General features: G+C 35.9%; 1 protein-coding gene across 7 annotated transcripts in view; it reads right to left on the bottom strand.

Annotated features, from left to right (window-relative positions):
* The window catches only part of LOC118191559 (uncharacterized), a 369,008-nt gene that overhangs the window by 63,400 nt on the left and 287,473 nt on the right, over positions 1 to 18,135 (bottom strand). Inside the window, exon 1 of one of the 7 annotated variants that reach the window (XM_085812147.1) lies at positions 10,225 to 16,653. The exons of the other annotated variants lie outside the window; for them this stretch is intronic. Coding sequence (XP_085668273.1) covers positions 10,225 to 14,476 — 4,252 coding nt within the window. The 5' untranslated portion in view covers positions 14,477 to 16,653. Of the gene's footprint in view, positions 1 to 10,224; positions 16,654 to 18,135 lie in introns of those variants that run through there. 7 annotated transcript variants of the gene reach the window in all.

Raw genomic sequence — 18,135 nt, 5'->3', positions numbered from 1 at the left:
AATAATCGTACAAAGAAGATTTCGATTAATGCAAAGACAGCAATAAACCTTAAATTTTGTGCATGCACGCTATCATTCGACTTATATTTCATATTTTGAAAAAAATACCTCCACTTCTATAAAAAAACCTGATGGGTACACCACATGACTTCTTTCTACGGAATATTAAATTATACGCATTTTTTCTGCATTTCCCTTAAACTTATTTCCCCGAATTTCATTAGAGATATATTTCTCATTCAATTAATTCAGTTCTCACTTCGCGACATGGCAAAAATACATAAAATCTCAAAATATCTATATTAAAAAGTGAAAGATATTAGAAAAAGATAAAACACCAAATACAGTTAAAACAATTAAAAAAAAAACGATTTTTGCAATTAAAATTACAATTTCTTCGCAAAAACAAGCCATTCGGCCGGCGAGCAAGAAGGCGTACTTTTCGGTGCACAAAACTGAAAGTTTACTTTTTTTTTCTCATCGGCAAAAAAGACACCGAAGGCGTAGGAACTGGCTTAATTTCTTGTGGACGCTATGCTGAGTCAATATATCAATTTAATAACTTAAATGATAATTCCAGAAAGGATTAAGCATAATTTAATTCGCAATAATAAAAGAAGACGTTATCTTTGTTGTAGCGAAGCTTAGTTTCTCTAGATTGGCAATAAATCTACTATTCTGCGAAGTTTCAAATGTAAACAAATATGGCTGCTATGGTTAAAAAAAATTAGGCTTAGCCGCACTTAAACAACTTTTAAATTGTTGATGATTCTACAACTATAATATGCAGGTTAACTAAAGGCATAAAATCCTTAACGGGAAGATAAGCACAACATAATTCAATCATTTTTAAAGCAAAAAATGGACAATTTACCAACATATAAGAATAAAGAAACTGAGCTCACCGAGCTGAGTAACAGAGTGGATATATATATGCAGGCACCTAATAGGTGACCGTGGCCTCCTATAAAGAGACGGACAAATTACATTCATGCATTCTCCGGGATTCGAACCCTTCGATACAGCAATCAGAATCACTAACCACTTTCCTACCTGGAGGCGACAAAATTAAAAAAATACTGATATGCATTCCATCGCAATGAAGGCACCGAAACATAAACGCCATTTTGTCAGTTCCTCGAATTAACCTCATATTATTTCATTATTCTTCTGAATAAGGGAAACAGAGACTACAGTATTTCTTATTTCAAGAATAAACAATTAAAACAAACTATTCAGAACGATCAATATGTAAACGACGATAAATAATGAAATATAATGTAGCCTTCTATCTGTAGCCGCCATTTATTTATCGTCTGGTCATCAACCATGAACACTTATCGGCAGTTGAATTTCTTGGTTGAGTGATTGCGCTTTCTGCTGATCTTGAATCGGTGAAAACTTAATCGTTTGCAGGTAGTATTTCCCTTTTCTTTTTACGTATTCTCCACATACATCTATTTGATTTAGTTGTTAAATAAATAACTAAACCAAAATTCAAGCTCAGATTTTTTTCTTTTCTGTATTAATGAGTGTGGCGTTCCAGAATCTTTTATAATACGCAAACGATATTCGAATGTGTTGGTATTTCACGTATTTATCACAATGATGACTTACTACAGTAGTTTAAAATAAAATTTCAATCACTAATGATGCGTATCAAAGGCTTTAACAAGTATTCAAAACATGGTAGTGTTTTCTGAAGCTTACGTAAATTATTATTATATTATAACTAAGCATTTGGTGATTCTTTGCACACCAACGCACTGCCCATTTCTACTCGAGGAATGCCACCCCCCCCCTTGTATAGTGGTAAGCGTCGCTGACCTCAAGCATACCAGGATTCAAGCATACCTGGACATACATTCAAGCATACAAGCATACCTGAATAATCTCCCAACTTATTCATTCCATCCCTTTTTCCTTCAGCAGCAATCATGCACATAAATCCACCGCAAATCTCTATGGCTGAAAAAGTGGCGCCTAGACGGTATAGTGATTATGGCAATGTACTGGGTTTGAATCCCGTGGAAGGCATGGATGTTTGTAAATGTATAGTTCCGTACAGCATGGAGGCACTCTAAAAAAACGGCGGGCCGAAAATTCTCTCGAGAGGTTGGTGGTAGGGAAAGAAGAATGGGAGACCCTCGCGCCCGTCTCAGCGGGGTGCTCACCGTCATATTAGGGGGCAGAAATGAGCTAAATTGCACTGTTACCTAATTACTAAATTGCACTGTTAAGGTGCTCAGGGCTGTTGCCAACGGCAGGCATATCTTCCCCTTACAATTTTGAACCTGTTGAACTTGTCATCGTTTGACTAACGTATCATTCAGTTCATCCCCAACTTTCGTAAATATCGAACGCATTTTAGTACCCGTAGAAGGCGAATATAGATAATCAGTACGAACGTGCGGTGCTACATTTTTTATTTTCGTGTGGTGAATCTGCTATGTCTGCAGCGATAAAAATTAATAGTGTACACGGTGAACACAACACACTATTAGTGTAAGGACTGCCCAGAAATGGTTTAAAAAATTTTTTAAGTTGGAAAAAGCAGCATGGATGATGAACCCCGTTTCGGAACGTTTTGAACTGTTAGAACCAAACCAAATCAAACGATTCATTCAGAAGTTTATAGTGAACAACTTTGCCGTCTAAACTCAGAATTGATCAAAAAAACGCCCACGATCGGTGAATATCAAGAAAGCGTTGTTTCGTCATGATAACGCACGATACGGCTCGAACAACTCTGCAAAAAATGAGTGAAGTTAATTGGAAGCTTTTGCCACATCCTGCTTACTCCCCAGATTGCCTTAAGTGATTTTCACTTATTTCGTGCCTTACAAAATTTTTTACTGGCAAAAATATGAAATTCTAAACAGGATGTACACAATGAAGTTTCAAGTTTTTTTTTTTTTTTTTTTTTTTTTTGCATTAAAACCAGAGACTTTCTACAGCAATGGCATAAAAAAGCTGCCTGTAAGATGGCGAGACATTGTAGATAATGGAGGAAAATATATAATCGATTAAAATGTTAAATTGTGTTTTTTTATATTATTTTAAAATTTCACAAAAAAATGCGCACGAATTTATGGACTGACCTAATACATGAACCCTATTCACTGAAGGAACCAATTCCTTCAAGTTTAGTTAAGCCTTTGCACTCGAGTGGTGACTCTTGGTCACCACTTCATTTGATATGGTAACTCAAGAGTTCACTTTTGATCACCATTCGGTTTGACGCGATCACTCGATCGGTAACGATGCTTGTCAATCTTTAATCTTAAATCCATTTTCAGATTTAATACATCTCCAACATTAATTCTAACTCGACAGTTTTGGCAATAGGAAAATTATTTTCAAAGTTACGGAGACCAACAAGCATAGAATACGATGAAGGAATCAGTTCCAAGTGAAGAAGAGTTCGAGCTTCTGTTGACGAAGAACAGAAATAAATTCAATGCATGGACTAGATAACGAAGAACAGGAGGAAAGCAGTGAAATTATCGATTAAGTAAGAGAAGGCGAAAAATCAGTACAGTAAGCGACACTGGTTCCGCAGAAGATACAGAAAATTCAGAACAGATAACGTGCACAGAATCCGATGAAATACCACAAATAATACCGTTTGCATCCGGCGAAACAGCGCAGGACCATAAGTATCCTCGGACATAAAAGAACCATTAGATTTCTGTAAAATCATTTTAAGTTACCTGTACGAAATATATAAGGCACTTTCTCCCTCCTCGCAGCATGCCTTCGTGGTGTAACTGTTAGCACACTCGAAAGGTACAAATAGGGCGCAGCTCCATCCACCTAATCGACAAGATTTTATGACAAACAAGGGCTGCGCCAAGCAAAAACCACAAACGAGGGCATCCAGCAACCCGGCCATGTCCCGGCAACAGGCAGTAAAATTAAAAACAAACCTAAAAACTTCAAAAACTTCAATTTAAAAACACTATAATCGGGAAACCAAAGGGTGTTAAAGGGCCCCGGACAACAAAAAACATGTAAAGAAAACCAAAAAAATAAACTAGAAAATATCACAACAGGAAAGCAAGAAGAAAGGAAAATAAAAACTGGTGAATCTTTACATTATGGTAACTTGGCGAATTTTTGGCGACCAACCCTGCTACAGCAACCTGCTAGTTTTTTTTTTTTTTTTTTTTGGGGGGGGGGCATTTTGTTAACACGAAATAAAGTTTTTTTTTTTTTTTTTTTTTTTTTTCCCCCCTCCCTTCACTTATCACTTTTTCCAATAATCTGCTAGCCGAATTACGCTTATGATAGAACTTTTATGGAACAAAAGTGCTTAATCATGACGAAGATTAGGACGAAATTGGGAGAAAGTGTAGAATCGTCCACTGCTTGCCGAGTTTTTAAGAATTGCATATACACGGTATCCATGTACACGTCGACCTATTTTCACTTAAAAAAACATCCCAGAATTGCACAAAAATGGCATTGCGCGCACTCTTAACTTTATCCATGTACACATCGACCTATTTTCACTTAAAAAGTCAAAGAAAATTGACAAAAATCCAATTCTTCTTACTCTTGTAAAAAGCGCCAATCAAATAAGTGGGCGATTCTGCACTTTAGCAGCGAAATTGTTTCTAAGTGCTTATTAGCTAAAATCACGATCGGAATTTTCCGGAATATGGCACATTACATGTCTCATGATCTCTCATTTCTCTGAGGCAAAATAATCTCTGATTGGAACTTCTCAGATTATTGCTAAAGTCCTAGCTAGTAACCTTTATCGCCTTACTAAAATGTCGCCAAACTACCTGTTACCATATTCTAAAGATTAGCCTAAAAACTAATCAAAATGGTGGTTAGTAAGAACAAAATATAAGGAAAGGGCAAAACAATTACAACCACTCATTCTCAGAACAAGCAAAAGACCAATCAGCACACTTCAAATCAATCGATGTAGAGTGTAAAAACCTCCAACCAACAAAACCATCAGCAAAACCGGAAAAATAAAATCACAGAACTCCAGAAACCGCCACTACCAATAATCCGCCTAAATATGACCAGCGGAAGGATCATACCAACAAGCCGCTGAGACACTAGTTCTCAGCGGTATAATAAATTAATATATAATAATTGCATAAAACTTAATGGCAGTATGTAATGTTTCAATGTGTACATTAAGGTAAACGTTGTCTAAGAGTTTTCTCTTTCAGTAACAAATAATATACAAAACAACAATTAGCATTGGTAATTACTCTATGTGATAACCATACAAAACTATAATAGATTTAAACTGAACATGTTGTATCCTCAAAATAAATGTGTGGTTGGAAGCGTAATTATGCAATAAAAGACACCAGAAGACAAATCATTCTGTTCTACAAAACCAGAGCTGCAACACTGAAAATCCTTAAGCTTATAAGCTATACATTAAAAACATTGATTACACAAGATATATTAAATATATCAAAACCAATGAAATACATATAAAATACCACACTCGAAAGGTATTCGAGTTCTGGCGAAGGCACCTAATGGCTCTACAAATTCACCAAATACAGTAAGACCCCGCTTAACGCTGTTTCGTTTAGCGCTGTTTCGGTTTAGCGCTCTTTTATTTCAACCCGGGGATTCTCCGAAATTGTGCGCAGAGCTACGTTTCCAAATAACATATCCGAAACAGTGTAGTTGTGTTTCTTGCATTTTAATCATTTGAAACAACATTTGTTGACATTATTGTAAGTTTAAATTTGATATATAATACTATAAAGATTAAGTGTATACAGTGACAAATATTATGTATGATCTTTAGTTTTTATCATGGGTGATAATACGAGTAAAACACAAGAAAAGAAAGCAACCAGAAAAAGGCATTTCACTGGAAACTCAAATGCAAGTGATTAGAAGATCAGATTCCGGTGAACGTCAATCTCAAATTAGCGCTGCATTGATTTTGGCAACTTCAACAATAAGGACAATTCTTAAGAATAAAGAAAAAATACCGTCATCGGCAACCGCAACTACGTCAAGCTCTGCAACTAGAATTACCCGTTCTAGAAATAGCATTATAGAGGAAATGGGAAAACGACTGTCTATATGGATTGACGACGAAATTGAACGCAATATGCCATTAAGCCAATCTATCATAATGCCTTCTTGACAAAAAGGCAGAAAATTGGAAACCCAGAATAGACTGAATGATCTGACTGAGAATTTTATTTGTTTTTAAAAGTATATGTGTTTATATTTTTGTAAGAAATAAATGTTTGATTTTATTTTTATTAAAAAAAACATTATTAAATTTAACGCCTAACCATTTTTTATCCGTCTTCCCCTAACCCCATTATTTACATGTTAAGATAGCCTCGCTTAGCGCTGTTTCGCATTACGCTCTACTTCGATGGAACGTATCCCCCGCGTTAAGCGGGGTCTTACTGTATGCGGAAAATCGTCTCCAGTTTTTGCTTCGCCAGAGCGAAAAAAGGCCTCCAGTGCAAAGGTTTAAATTGCTCAAAGTGCAAAGTGCTGCTCCGTCCTAAGCGTTAGACAATATTAATATTTGCCTTTTTGCTTAAGGAACTGCTTATGTGAACTTGCAGGATTTCGTTTATGAGCATGTTTATTTAAACTTGCAGCACTCTTTCTGGATGGCCGGCAGCATTCGGCATTGCATCATTAAGGCGCTATTTGCTTGCTTATACATGAGCAATCAGTTGACTTGTTACGGACAAGTCTGAAGCCCAGACAATAAAATTAGCAAACGGAAATCAACAATGGACAGGCAGTTGCAGATGATAGACGGATATCGATTTCAAGGCTATATCTGAAAAGGTCTGCACACTCGCCAACCGGAAAATAACAATTCGCATTTATTCGATCGTCTTATCAATTTCTATAAATAATAATTCTACTCGTCGAAAGAATAATAATAAAGGCAAGCTTCACTTTCCTCGTGTGCAGCAGGTCGACCATGAAGATGCAACCAAGGAAATGAAGAGGAATCAAAATCAAAATTTATGGTTCAACAATTCTGCTCACTCATATGCTTTGCCTGGGGTACCAACAACCTACGTTAATAAAAAAAAACGCAAAGAATGTTTGGTAGCCATTATGCGGTGCATATTATTTTAATCCATTCGCAAAGCCACTGAAAAACCGACCAAACAATACTATAATATGTTAATAATTACATTTACTCGTTCTTTAAGAGCTCTATCTTATATTGCGTAGTTACACTAATTAGCTTCTATGTCCAATCAACAAATCTGAAGACTTTTATTATAACTAAATTAAAAGGTAACATTCCATAAGAAAGAAAACAGAAATACGAAGTTAATAGCAATAGCATAATACGTCTTGCTGGCCTGATTTCTTTTAGTTTAATCGCTTTAGTTGTTTTAGTTTAATTTTTTAATTTCTACAAGTTTTTTAACCCGTTAATTTCGCTTTGGCATTTTGCGTTGGTTCATTGTAAACACCGTTTCACTTTTCACATTTGTTACCACCAAATATTAGAGCCCCGCGTTACGTTTCAAGAAATTAAATAGTGAAGAATCTGCATCAATGTATGTATGTTTCTCGCACTGTGATAAAACAATGCTAAAAGCTGCATAGCAGACCAGAAAATTAGTGCCCTTACAACGAGGAGCAAACGCCTGATATTCGTAAAAGAAATTAAGCGATTAGATAGTTTTCAACCAGAAATTGCAAAATGGCAAAAAGAGTCAAATATAATAGAAATTTTTTGAGGCAAATGAGGGAAATTTTCTCCTTCAATTACCCCCCAAAAATTCTTTTTGTGTGTTAATTTATTATTTCTTACACAAAACACATTTATTTTTTATTTATTTACTTTATTATTATTATTATAAGTCTAAATGTAATAACTCAAAAGGCCTATTACTTTTCGCATTTTGCGCTGCTTCACTATGAACGGCGTTTCACTTGTTGCCACCAAACATTAGAGCCCTGCATAATATATATAAAGAAATTAAATAATGAAGAATCTGCACGAATGTATGTATGTTTCTCGCACTGTGAAAAAACAACGGCACCCGGAGACATCAAATTTTGAGTATCGCAGTCCTCTACTCGAATATGGGCATCTGGAAGCCCAAATTTGAAGTTTGTTTCATTATCTCTTTCATATTTTCTAAAATTTAAAGAATTTTTCATTAACAAATGCAACGGTTTCAAAGAACACTGTACGGGGGGGGGGAGGATTATCTCCAGCGCGCGAGATTGTGTATCGGAAATTCTAAAGATACGCTCTTTTTAAATTGTTTTGTAAATATTTATAAATAAAGGTAACACACAAAACGTTAAAAAAAGCCCCTTTCGGGTAATATCAAATCGAAAAGCTTTAAGTTTTTTTTTTTTTTTTTTTTTTTTAATTATACATTATTTATTTATTTTCGTTAAAATTAGCGAAATTCAGCTTTACTTGATGTTAAGAATTAAAGTGTAAGATACATTATAAGCAGGGTACAAATGTTAATAATTTAAAAAATTAAATCGCTAATTTGATAATTTAAATGATAATTTAATTAACAGTCGGCAGTACGCAACCAGTAACGATATACGTTACCATTTATTTTAATATTACCAGTTTCTCCAAACCATGGGTTCATAACACACCTTAAATTTAGATTTAACGCCTTAAATTGTATTCAAATTTTGGTATTTATCAACATTTTCATACTTTATAAAACACGTTAAAAACTATGTCAATTTAAGTAAATGTATACATAATTTTTGAGTTTGGGATAGGATCGGGGGGGGGTGATCGTAATGACCATTTAGCAGTGGAGAAAGGGGTACATGGAACAAAAGAGGTTGAAAACCACTTCTCAAGACAAAACATGATTTACGATGCCTTAAATTTTATAATATTTTCCCTTATTTACATAAACACCACCGGTATAAATATTTAATTTTTTCACCCTTTTTTATCACTACCGTTTTATATATGCAATAAATAACAATCTGTCAAATGATAAGAACCTACTTTTCATCTACAGGAGAGTAACTTCTATTAAAACGACTTTTGCTGAAATGCATAAAAGGCATTTTTAACCTTTAACTAATTAAAGGGTTAAAAATGCCTTTATTCAATTCTTAATAATCTTAATAATGTGATCTTAATAACTACCGTATTTACTCCCGTAATAGTCCCCCCCCCGTTTTGAAGCAGAAAAAAAATCGTCAAAAGCGTAGATTATTGTGCAGTAGATTTATTCGCATGATAGTCGCACCTAGACTTCAACAACGAAAAATTGGGGGAGAAAAATGCCAATATTACGCGAGTAAATACGGTAAATCTTAACAATTAAATAAATTAGATCTTAATAATTAAATCTTAATTAAATAAATTAGATCTTAATAATTAAATCTTAATTAAATAAATTAGATCTTAATAATTAAATCTTAATTAAATAAATTAGATCTTAATAATTAAATAAATTAGATCTTAATAATTAAATCTTAATTAAATAAATTAATATTAATGATTAAATTATTATTAATAATATAATATTATTTATCTTATTAATAATTAAATCATAACAATTTTCTTTCGTACTTTCTAGTTAAAATTATCTACTTGAAGAAAATGTATAATTATTGCAAGAAAAAAAAAAGTTACACATCCCCTCCCCCCCCAAAGGAGGTGCATGTTTTCACCTAAGAACACCCACATTTTGCATACATTCATACGCACTTTTTCATTAATGAATTCATTAATTTAACCTCTTAAATGCCATTAATTAATTAAAGAAACAATTATTTTTAGATTTTTAATTTAAATATTTTAAATCTGTAGTTTACCCTTAAAATTCGACAGACATCAAAGTACCAAAAAGTGTCGGCTTATGGATAAAGATAAACAATAACTAATATTATATTACTTATCGCTGAAACAAGTTTAGAAAGCAATTCAATTCAAGCATTAATTTAAATAAAACGAATTATGATGTAAACTTTAAAAAATAATTAATATTTTTAATATGGTATAGATTTGCAACACTGATGGATAAAAGTCACCAGTAAGTTCTTAAAAGTAAAACCTCAACCATTCATTAATCCACCAATTATTGCAATTACAGAAATAAGCTTTAAACCTGCTTCATAACGTAAAACACTTTTGTAAACAAATTTTATCAGTAGCGCTAGAATGAGACAGATCCATGCAGCAGACTCAGAAACACAGAACTAATAATAAATGAGTGAGTATTAAACGCTTACTTTTCGGTATGCGAGACTTTCCGTAGATGGCAATCTTACTCCTGGTCACGCCATTCGTCGTTTCATTCAGAGAAGAAGTAAGATGAACTTGACCCACAAACGCGGGAAGGGAGGCACATCTCGCGCGCATACCCCGCTGTTCCAGATCTTGGACATCCACAGGTGGGTTGCTAGTAGTAGAGCTGTACTCACAAGAGGACACAGCATCAAAAGGCACTAAGGTTGAGGTGTGGCCAACTATGGCAGATGGCTCATCTTGCACACTCGCACACAAAACCGAACCATCCTCACAATTTTCGTTGATAATTTGAGTAGGAACTGAAACATTTTCTTCAGATTCGAGATCTTCCACTGCACCTAAATCCGGTGACATAATATAGCTGAAAATATTTCCCATTGGTAAGCCAGGAACGACTTCTGATCTCTCGCATCGAACATCTGGCTCGACCGTCGTAATCGTGGACGAGATATCCAAACATTTCGATGAGGATACATAGTCACATTTCTGATACTTCGTTTTCGATTTATTAATTCGAGGTGATAGGTTTTTATCGGAATTGATAACATTATCGTCGTCATGCAGTTCACTACCCTTTTTAGTTCTGTCATTAGAAAGCAATGAGTCTTTCGCTCGTTCTCGGTTGGCAATATGAGAATTCCTTCGACAAGGAATCATCGAAATTTTGCTTCCTTCTACATTAGGCTTACGCAATAAACCTTTCACTTTTGGCGGAACAATACCATTCGTAGAAATTTCTTTTGAGCTTCTCTCTCCGTTGCAAATATCAAAAGAATAATTATCCTTTATAGGTGAGCTTGAACTATTGACACCATTTGTTTTATCCACTGTGATGGTCACATTGTTTACGATTCCGGGCGAAATTTCACAGACAGACATATCTCTTACCAAACTCTCAGTTTCCCCGTGCTTTGCATAATCCTCATGAGTATCTAATCCAGCTGAAGGCTTGGTAGAATATCCATTTGTGAGTGGAAGTTGAGTCGCGTTAACACCCTCCAAATCAAAAACTCGAATAGCACATGGTTCTTCAGCTGCATTCAGCCTGCTTTGGGAGTTTAGATAATTCTCCCCACTTGTACACTCAAGGCCTGTGTAATCACAAGTATCATAAATCGCACGTTCACATAAAACCTCCGTTATCTCATCTTCGAAGCTGTTCTCTTTAGGGTCCTGATAACCGCACGTTTCTGAGCAAAAGATACCACTGAAGGTAGCTACTGTCATTCCGACATTCGACAACATTGGTGAACTGCCGCCGTCCCCTCGTTGACCAACGGCAGCTGTGGATGCGATCCCTAGCGCGTCGCTTGTGCAAATCCTTCCGCCTTTCTTGTCGGTCTGAACAATACTGGGAGGGTACTGAGGCGTGTCGACGTCTTCCCTGCGTAAATCACAATGCGTGACGTTATTGGGCAAGCCCGGAGGACGCGAACTGGAAGGGACTTCAGGGCATCGTTCCTCACACCGATTTTTCTCACGCAGCGTGGAGCACTGGTACTCATTTGTGCTATGAATGAACCCATCCTTTGGGAAAGTTGAAGCAGATTCAGAGTAATCACACTTCATGAAAGGAAAACTAAATCCGCTTTTTGCGTTATAATAACTACCGTCAGCATTCCACGGGGATGCTTGATCATTCGAGGGAATATTTAAGAGACCGTTAAAAAACTGGTCGTTTTTTGGTTGAAGGGATATATTTTCATCACACATAGCTAACTTTTCCAAGTAGCTTTCAACATTTAGGCGATCATTATTCAAAAATCCTCTATCCAGCATAACAATTGTGGTATCGAATATGGTCTTCTGCTTGCGCTCAGCACAGGGGAATAATTCTGTAGATGTTAAATTATTTTTGTATGTTGTATCACAAGGACCTAATTCCCGTAAATAGCTCATATATTCACCTTCCACTTTTGTTTTCACACAAGGAAAAGATTCGTTAACATAATTTAATGAGTTACGATTCAACGATTCTTGAAAAGATGTTTTGCAGGTTTCACTCCTATTGCCTGATGTCTCAAGCTGATCATCATCAACGTACGTTAGCACCGGCATGATTACCTGATTCTTTGAATCACTATCGAAAATTTTAGAATCCGCATCATTTAATTTCAAACACAAATTTAAATTCTTATCAGATACATTTGGCTTGCTATTACTGTCATCGCCATTTCTAGAAATATCAGTAACTGGAGAACTAGCCACAAATCCATTTGCCTTAGTATTATTTGGATAACTTGCATCTCCGTTTAGAATGTTATCCTCATTGCAGCTGTAGATTATATTTTCGGCTGTGCCCGACACTACTGCTACATCTTTATTTTCAGGAATTACTACGGGTGGGTTTGTGAACCTTTCTACTTTTTCAGAAAGATTCTGCGTTGTCGAATTGCTTTTTGAATCAACAATGTCATCACCATCAACAAAATGGCGCTGAAGCACATGTTTATTAAAATTTGACTGTTCAGATTTATTTTCATCGAGTGGAGTTGGCAACACAGGAACGAAGGAATTGCTAAATTCGTCATAAATATCACAGGTGTTTTGTTTGTCTTCGGAATGAAGCTCATTATGGGATAAATCGAACACAAAAGTATCATTCAATTCATTTTCTGAATTATTGGGAGTGACACATACATCTTCAGTCACTATTACTTGTGGAATTAATGCTTTGGTTTGCTCGTTAGGATATGTTTGTATTTTTGAATCATCTTCGGACACACAAGAAGGAAAAGAAATAGCACTACTATTCTCAGACACATTCACCTCAATTTGTTTCTCTTTTGATATATTACTTCCATTTATGGAAATCGTCTGTTGTGCAGCTGTTAAAGTTTCCACGCTTTCATAACAATCGTGACATTCTGGAGCACTCGTATTATAACTGAAAGATCCATCATTTGTATGGATAGCATGAACCAGATCTGGTTCAGTTTTGATAGGCACAGATGCACTTCCATTTACTTCTTGGCAAGTGTTATGCTGGTTTAATCCACCTAGAATATGAGTGGAATCATCATCTGAACTTTCATTTTCCGATATTAAAACCTGAACACATTCTTCGCGTTGAAATACATCCCACTGAGGTACAGTGGTAAACGCAGCAAACTGAGTTTCTGGAGATGTTTTTAATTTAACACGGGTAGCATATTTTTGTTCGCTTAGATTGCAGTTAGAAGTAAGGCATGGATAATCACAGTTAGAAACACTGCTTGTGTTCACGGCATTACTGCCTTGTGGATGCCTATAAACTTTCGATTCAAAGCAAGGCGAAGAGGCATAGTTCACTGTTCCATACTTACTTCCATTGAGGTTATTATCTCCAAGTGATGTCAAACTTTCTGGATTCACAACAGCATCTACTTTGCGACAAACATCAGCACTTTGGTAGGCATTTGGGAGGAATTTTGGGGAATTCACCGATTGAGGAAGTGGGGTAGAATTTGGGCAATCTGCCGGCAAATTTTCAACACCCGAATGCGAAGGCAATTTATTCAACAGCGCTTTGGGCTTTTCGGTTGTTCTGCCATTCAACACCTGGACTACACTATCGCCTGAGGGAATTTTGTTGCTAAGGGAACGTGACGAAGGCAATGCATTCTCAGAAGCCTGGCAGTCAGAGAAAGATACACTTTTGCACAGTTTTGGTTCTGGTTCGGTAGATTTCAGTTTGCCAAGTGATTCCGAATTTTCAGCACGTAGTTCCGCAAGGGAGAGAAACTCGCCTGTACCTCTGCCATTTCCGATAGAGGGGACATCATGAACTTCCAGCTTCTCCGTTGAGGGCTTTCTCAGGTCCGGGCTAGAATACCTAGCTTTCTGGTGACTTCCGGATAAGGCATCAGCGATTGTGGGGGCTATTTTTCTTGATTTCTTTTTCCCTTTGGGAAAACTTATCCTAAAGCTGGAAAATAAGGACAATGTTCGATCCCGTTGGCATACATCTGTAACCGGCTGGCTAGAACACGTGGCAACTGAGCTGATGGAAGCGCAATCGTCATCATCTACTTCCGATGGTGCAGGTGTTGGAACGGATAATTCCTGGTCAGCAGCACCTTTCTTGGGATCGTCAGGCAAACGGTGACGCTTCTTCCGTTTGAAAATTCGGAAAAATTTAGGGGAGTTATGCTTGGAAGTTTCTCCGTTAGGTAGTTGTTTGGCCTGCTCATCGGGTTCGTCCCCACGGCGTGTCTGACTGCCGTCCAAATGGCGATTCCATTTAACACGCATGGCTTGGCAAGTAGGGAAAAAGATATACACGATTCAGAAGAGTGTTTCACGAAATCATAACACGATGTGCACTGAATGGTTCATTGACTCGCAGCTTTAAAAGTAAACATGTTTATTACTTTGTGATTTAGAAGATGAAGATGCAAAATGGCTTTCAAAATTTCAGCACAACAATGAAAGTAAAAAACTAGGAAATAATCTGTTTCTCACTTAAAACTAAAAATCACGTAAACCGTTGAAACACATACTTAAGCTAGAAAAACCTCGACAGCTAATTCAGCACGGAAATGAAATGCATATTTGGATACTAGCAAGAAAAGACACAATGTATTATTATTTCTCCAAATAAACAAGAATTTTCAGTTAGCTTATTATCTGTGTTTTGGAATATTATACTGTGAAAAAACACTGCACGTGTTAATTTAAACATAGCTGTATAAACTGTCTTGAATATAATGTAAACAGACACAGATAATATCAATGCATTTAAATAATTAAGAGGTAGTGTTTATGAACTAAGTTTTTTTAACCAAAACATTTCACAAAATATGAAAAAATTCTTAACGAATATATGTGTCTTAGCGTTACACTTTAACTGTTGCTAAAAGAATGGTTATTATTTTATTCAATAAATTTGGTATTTAAAAGTTCTTTTCATTTTAATATAAGGCAATGCACAGTTGTTTATACTACCACGCACTAGCATGGAATAAACACTCGCGCAAGCGAATGCAATCAAAAATCAGCTAAGCTACAGTGTATATAACTTAGCTATATAACACAGCAGTGAACTGAGGTTATATAGTTATTGCACAAAATACACGTATTAAAAAGTGTATCATTTCCAGTTTGAGGGGAAATGTTTTATATCAAACTCTACTTAAGCGTGGCACACAATTAGTTATCACACCCAAATATGATTTAAAAGAATTTGCAACATAGATATTTTCGATGTAATCCTATGGAAATCACACTAATCTACGAACGTTTCATGATCTCACAGATTTGATGCACACACATGCGTGATAGGGATTCAGCTATTTCCATCGACTTGTAAACACAAACCGAATCTAATGCACGACACTTTTGGCGAAACACATTTTCAAACATGTGGTTAACAAACGTTGTACACATTTACGTCATTGTACTCTCATAACTTTTCGAGATCATTTAAAATGCACAGTGTATCAAATATTTGAAGATGTTCACATAAACTTTTTCAATCTGTAGTTAAGAAATAGAACACATTATTTCGCGAACGTCAGATATTTAACGGCATTTACCAATCCACGCAGGGTTTTGTAGTAGAATTAGAAACACAACACAAATCACTTCATCGATAATTGTAGAGCACAATCAGTCTTCACCACATAGAACATCTTTAAATTCTGTTGTATCAAAAATAAATATCCCTGCGTTGAACACGTATCACAGAAGCTTTGTTTTGTATTTGAGATCAAACACAAGAATATTTGCTGGTGATTTTTTAGACGTTTTCACAATACATTTGAATACGCTTTACGGGTTTTCAAAACGTCAAAAAAATCCATATCTTATATATGCATCCTTATCTGCAGTCCGAAGAATTTTTTGCAAAGTAAATCAGCAATGTTTTTGTTTTTCTTGGAGAAAGTCCGAGAACTCATTTTATACGTTTGCGGATGACAGCAAAATTATTTGTTGATAGTCTTAGTGCACTTAGCAATGACGATAGTTTTCTCATACGCACTATATGATCCATGATGTTTTGTCTATGGATTTAAGTACAGCAGCAGATAATTAAAACTCGATGATGCAGGAACTAAAAACGAGTCTATAAAGGCCAAGCGGGGGATCACTTACTGCAAGACAAATGTCTGTTTTAAAATATTCCATAGAATGCTTATAAAAAAGAATTCGTTGTACTTCATAAAATATTCGTGAGTAGATAGTACGTATTACGCTTTAAGTCCAGATCAGTTAAAATAAAATACAGACCGGTTACTTTGTCCGTAAGAAATCGTTGACAACAGCTCACCACACAATACTTAAGTCCTCAAAAAGAAGTGGAAGAAAAAACGCTCCTAGCGCACATACCGCGCGCGCAACTGGTTTTTCGTGCGGCAAGGTCAGTAGAGCTGCAAATTGCTCCTTACTGATACAAACCACCGCTGGAACCCTAATGAGATTTGCGCTCGTTGCCGTGTCAAGAGTCGGGACACTGACTGGCATAGCACGCGGAGAAAATGACGCCAAACGCGCCAGGATCGCCAAGTCAAAAATGGACCGCAAGAGGAAGAAGATAAGAACGAAGAAGATGAAAGTGAAAAAGATGTCCCATCATCATTAATTTCGAAAAACACTCGCCCAGCTCCGAACACCGACACCCACACAGGCATCTCGCAGAAGGAAAGAAAAAAACATTTTTATTTGTTCATCAAACATTTGCAAAAGTCTTTTTTTCTCAACATCTCCAGAACATTAAGTCATGCGTAACGGTAAGATGTTATACATCTTTTTCAAAAAGTTAAAAAAACTTTTTTTTTTTTTTAATGAATTGCATTTTTATTTCGATCTGCAGAGGAATAAAAGAATTGCATTTTTATTTCTCTCTCCCTCTACGAACAAATACACGCGAAAACAGATAAAAAAGTGAATAGTAATAATATTTTACTTTTTTCAAATAAAAACAGATTTAAATGTATGAAAGTTTCAGGTTATCATATATTAATTTTTGAATAAACATGTAATCATAACCTACCCTCTATTTATTTGTTTTCTATCTTTAGTGTGCTAAAAACTGCATTAGATTGTGAACATATTCTTCTCTCATTATAGCCGAAAAAGGCTATTTGCCCAGAAGAGCAATTTATTTCGTTTTGGTATTTTGCGCTGGTTCACTATAAACGGTGTTTCACTTTTCAAATTATTGCTACCAAATATTATCGCCCTGTATTATATTTAAAGAAATTAAATAATGAAAAATCTGCATGAGTGTATGTATGTTTCTCGCACTGTTAAAAAACAACGGCACCTAGATCCATCTAATTTTGAATAACGTAATCCCCCACCCGAATATGAGTCCGAATTTGGAATTTTTTTTATTATCCATTTCATATTTTGTAAAACATTAACGAATTTTTGATTAGCAAACTCAACAATTTCAAAGCGAGCGATAGCAACTAGTGATGAGTCGGTACTACCGAACCGGGTATTTTGTAACGAGTACTTAGTTGTAACGGGTACTGAAAATCGGTACGTCCAAGTACCCGTTACTTCAGTACCGAAATCGATACTTTTCGGTATTCGTTACTTCTGTACCGAAACGGGTACTTTTCGGTATTCGTTACTTCTGTACCGAAACGGGTACTTTTCGGTATTCGCTACTTTGTAACGAAAATATGCGTCTCTTCTCGGTATTTCGGTATTCGTTACTGGAGGATCGATGAGGGTTCAGCTCACTTCCGTTTTGGTACGAGGACAGTAGTATCTGGTTGTATTTGCGACATGGTGATATGCGCTCCTTGTGTCCATGAATTGCCTGCTCCTCAGACACTTCCGTAGTTGACATGTTTTCTGACATTCAAAATCTTACTCCGTACAGATAAAATCAAACATGTGGTGACGTGGCAGAGTTCCTTCCGCGCGCAAAATCGTTAGCTGCGTATTTCAAATCGTTA

The sequence above is a fragment of the Stegodyphus dumicola genome, chromosome 2 (genome assembly GCF_044657685.1).
Source record: "Stegodyphus dumicola isolate Sdum_Otavi_A_Nest chromosome 2, ASM4465768v1".
Classification (NCBI taxonomy): Eukaryota; Metazoa; Arthropoda; class Arachnida; order Araneae; family Eresidae; genus Stegodyphus; species Stegodyphus dumicola.
This window is presented reverse-complemented; position numbering and strand designations above follow the sequence as displayed.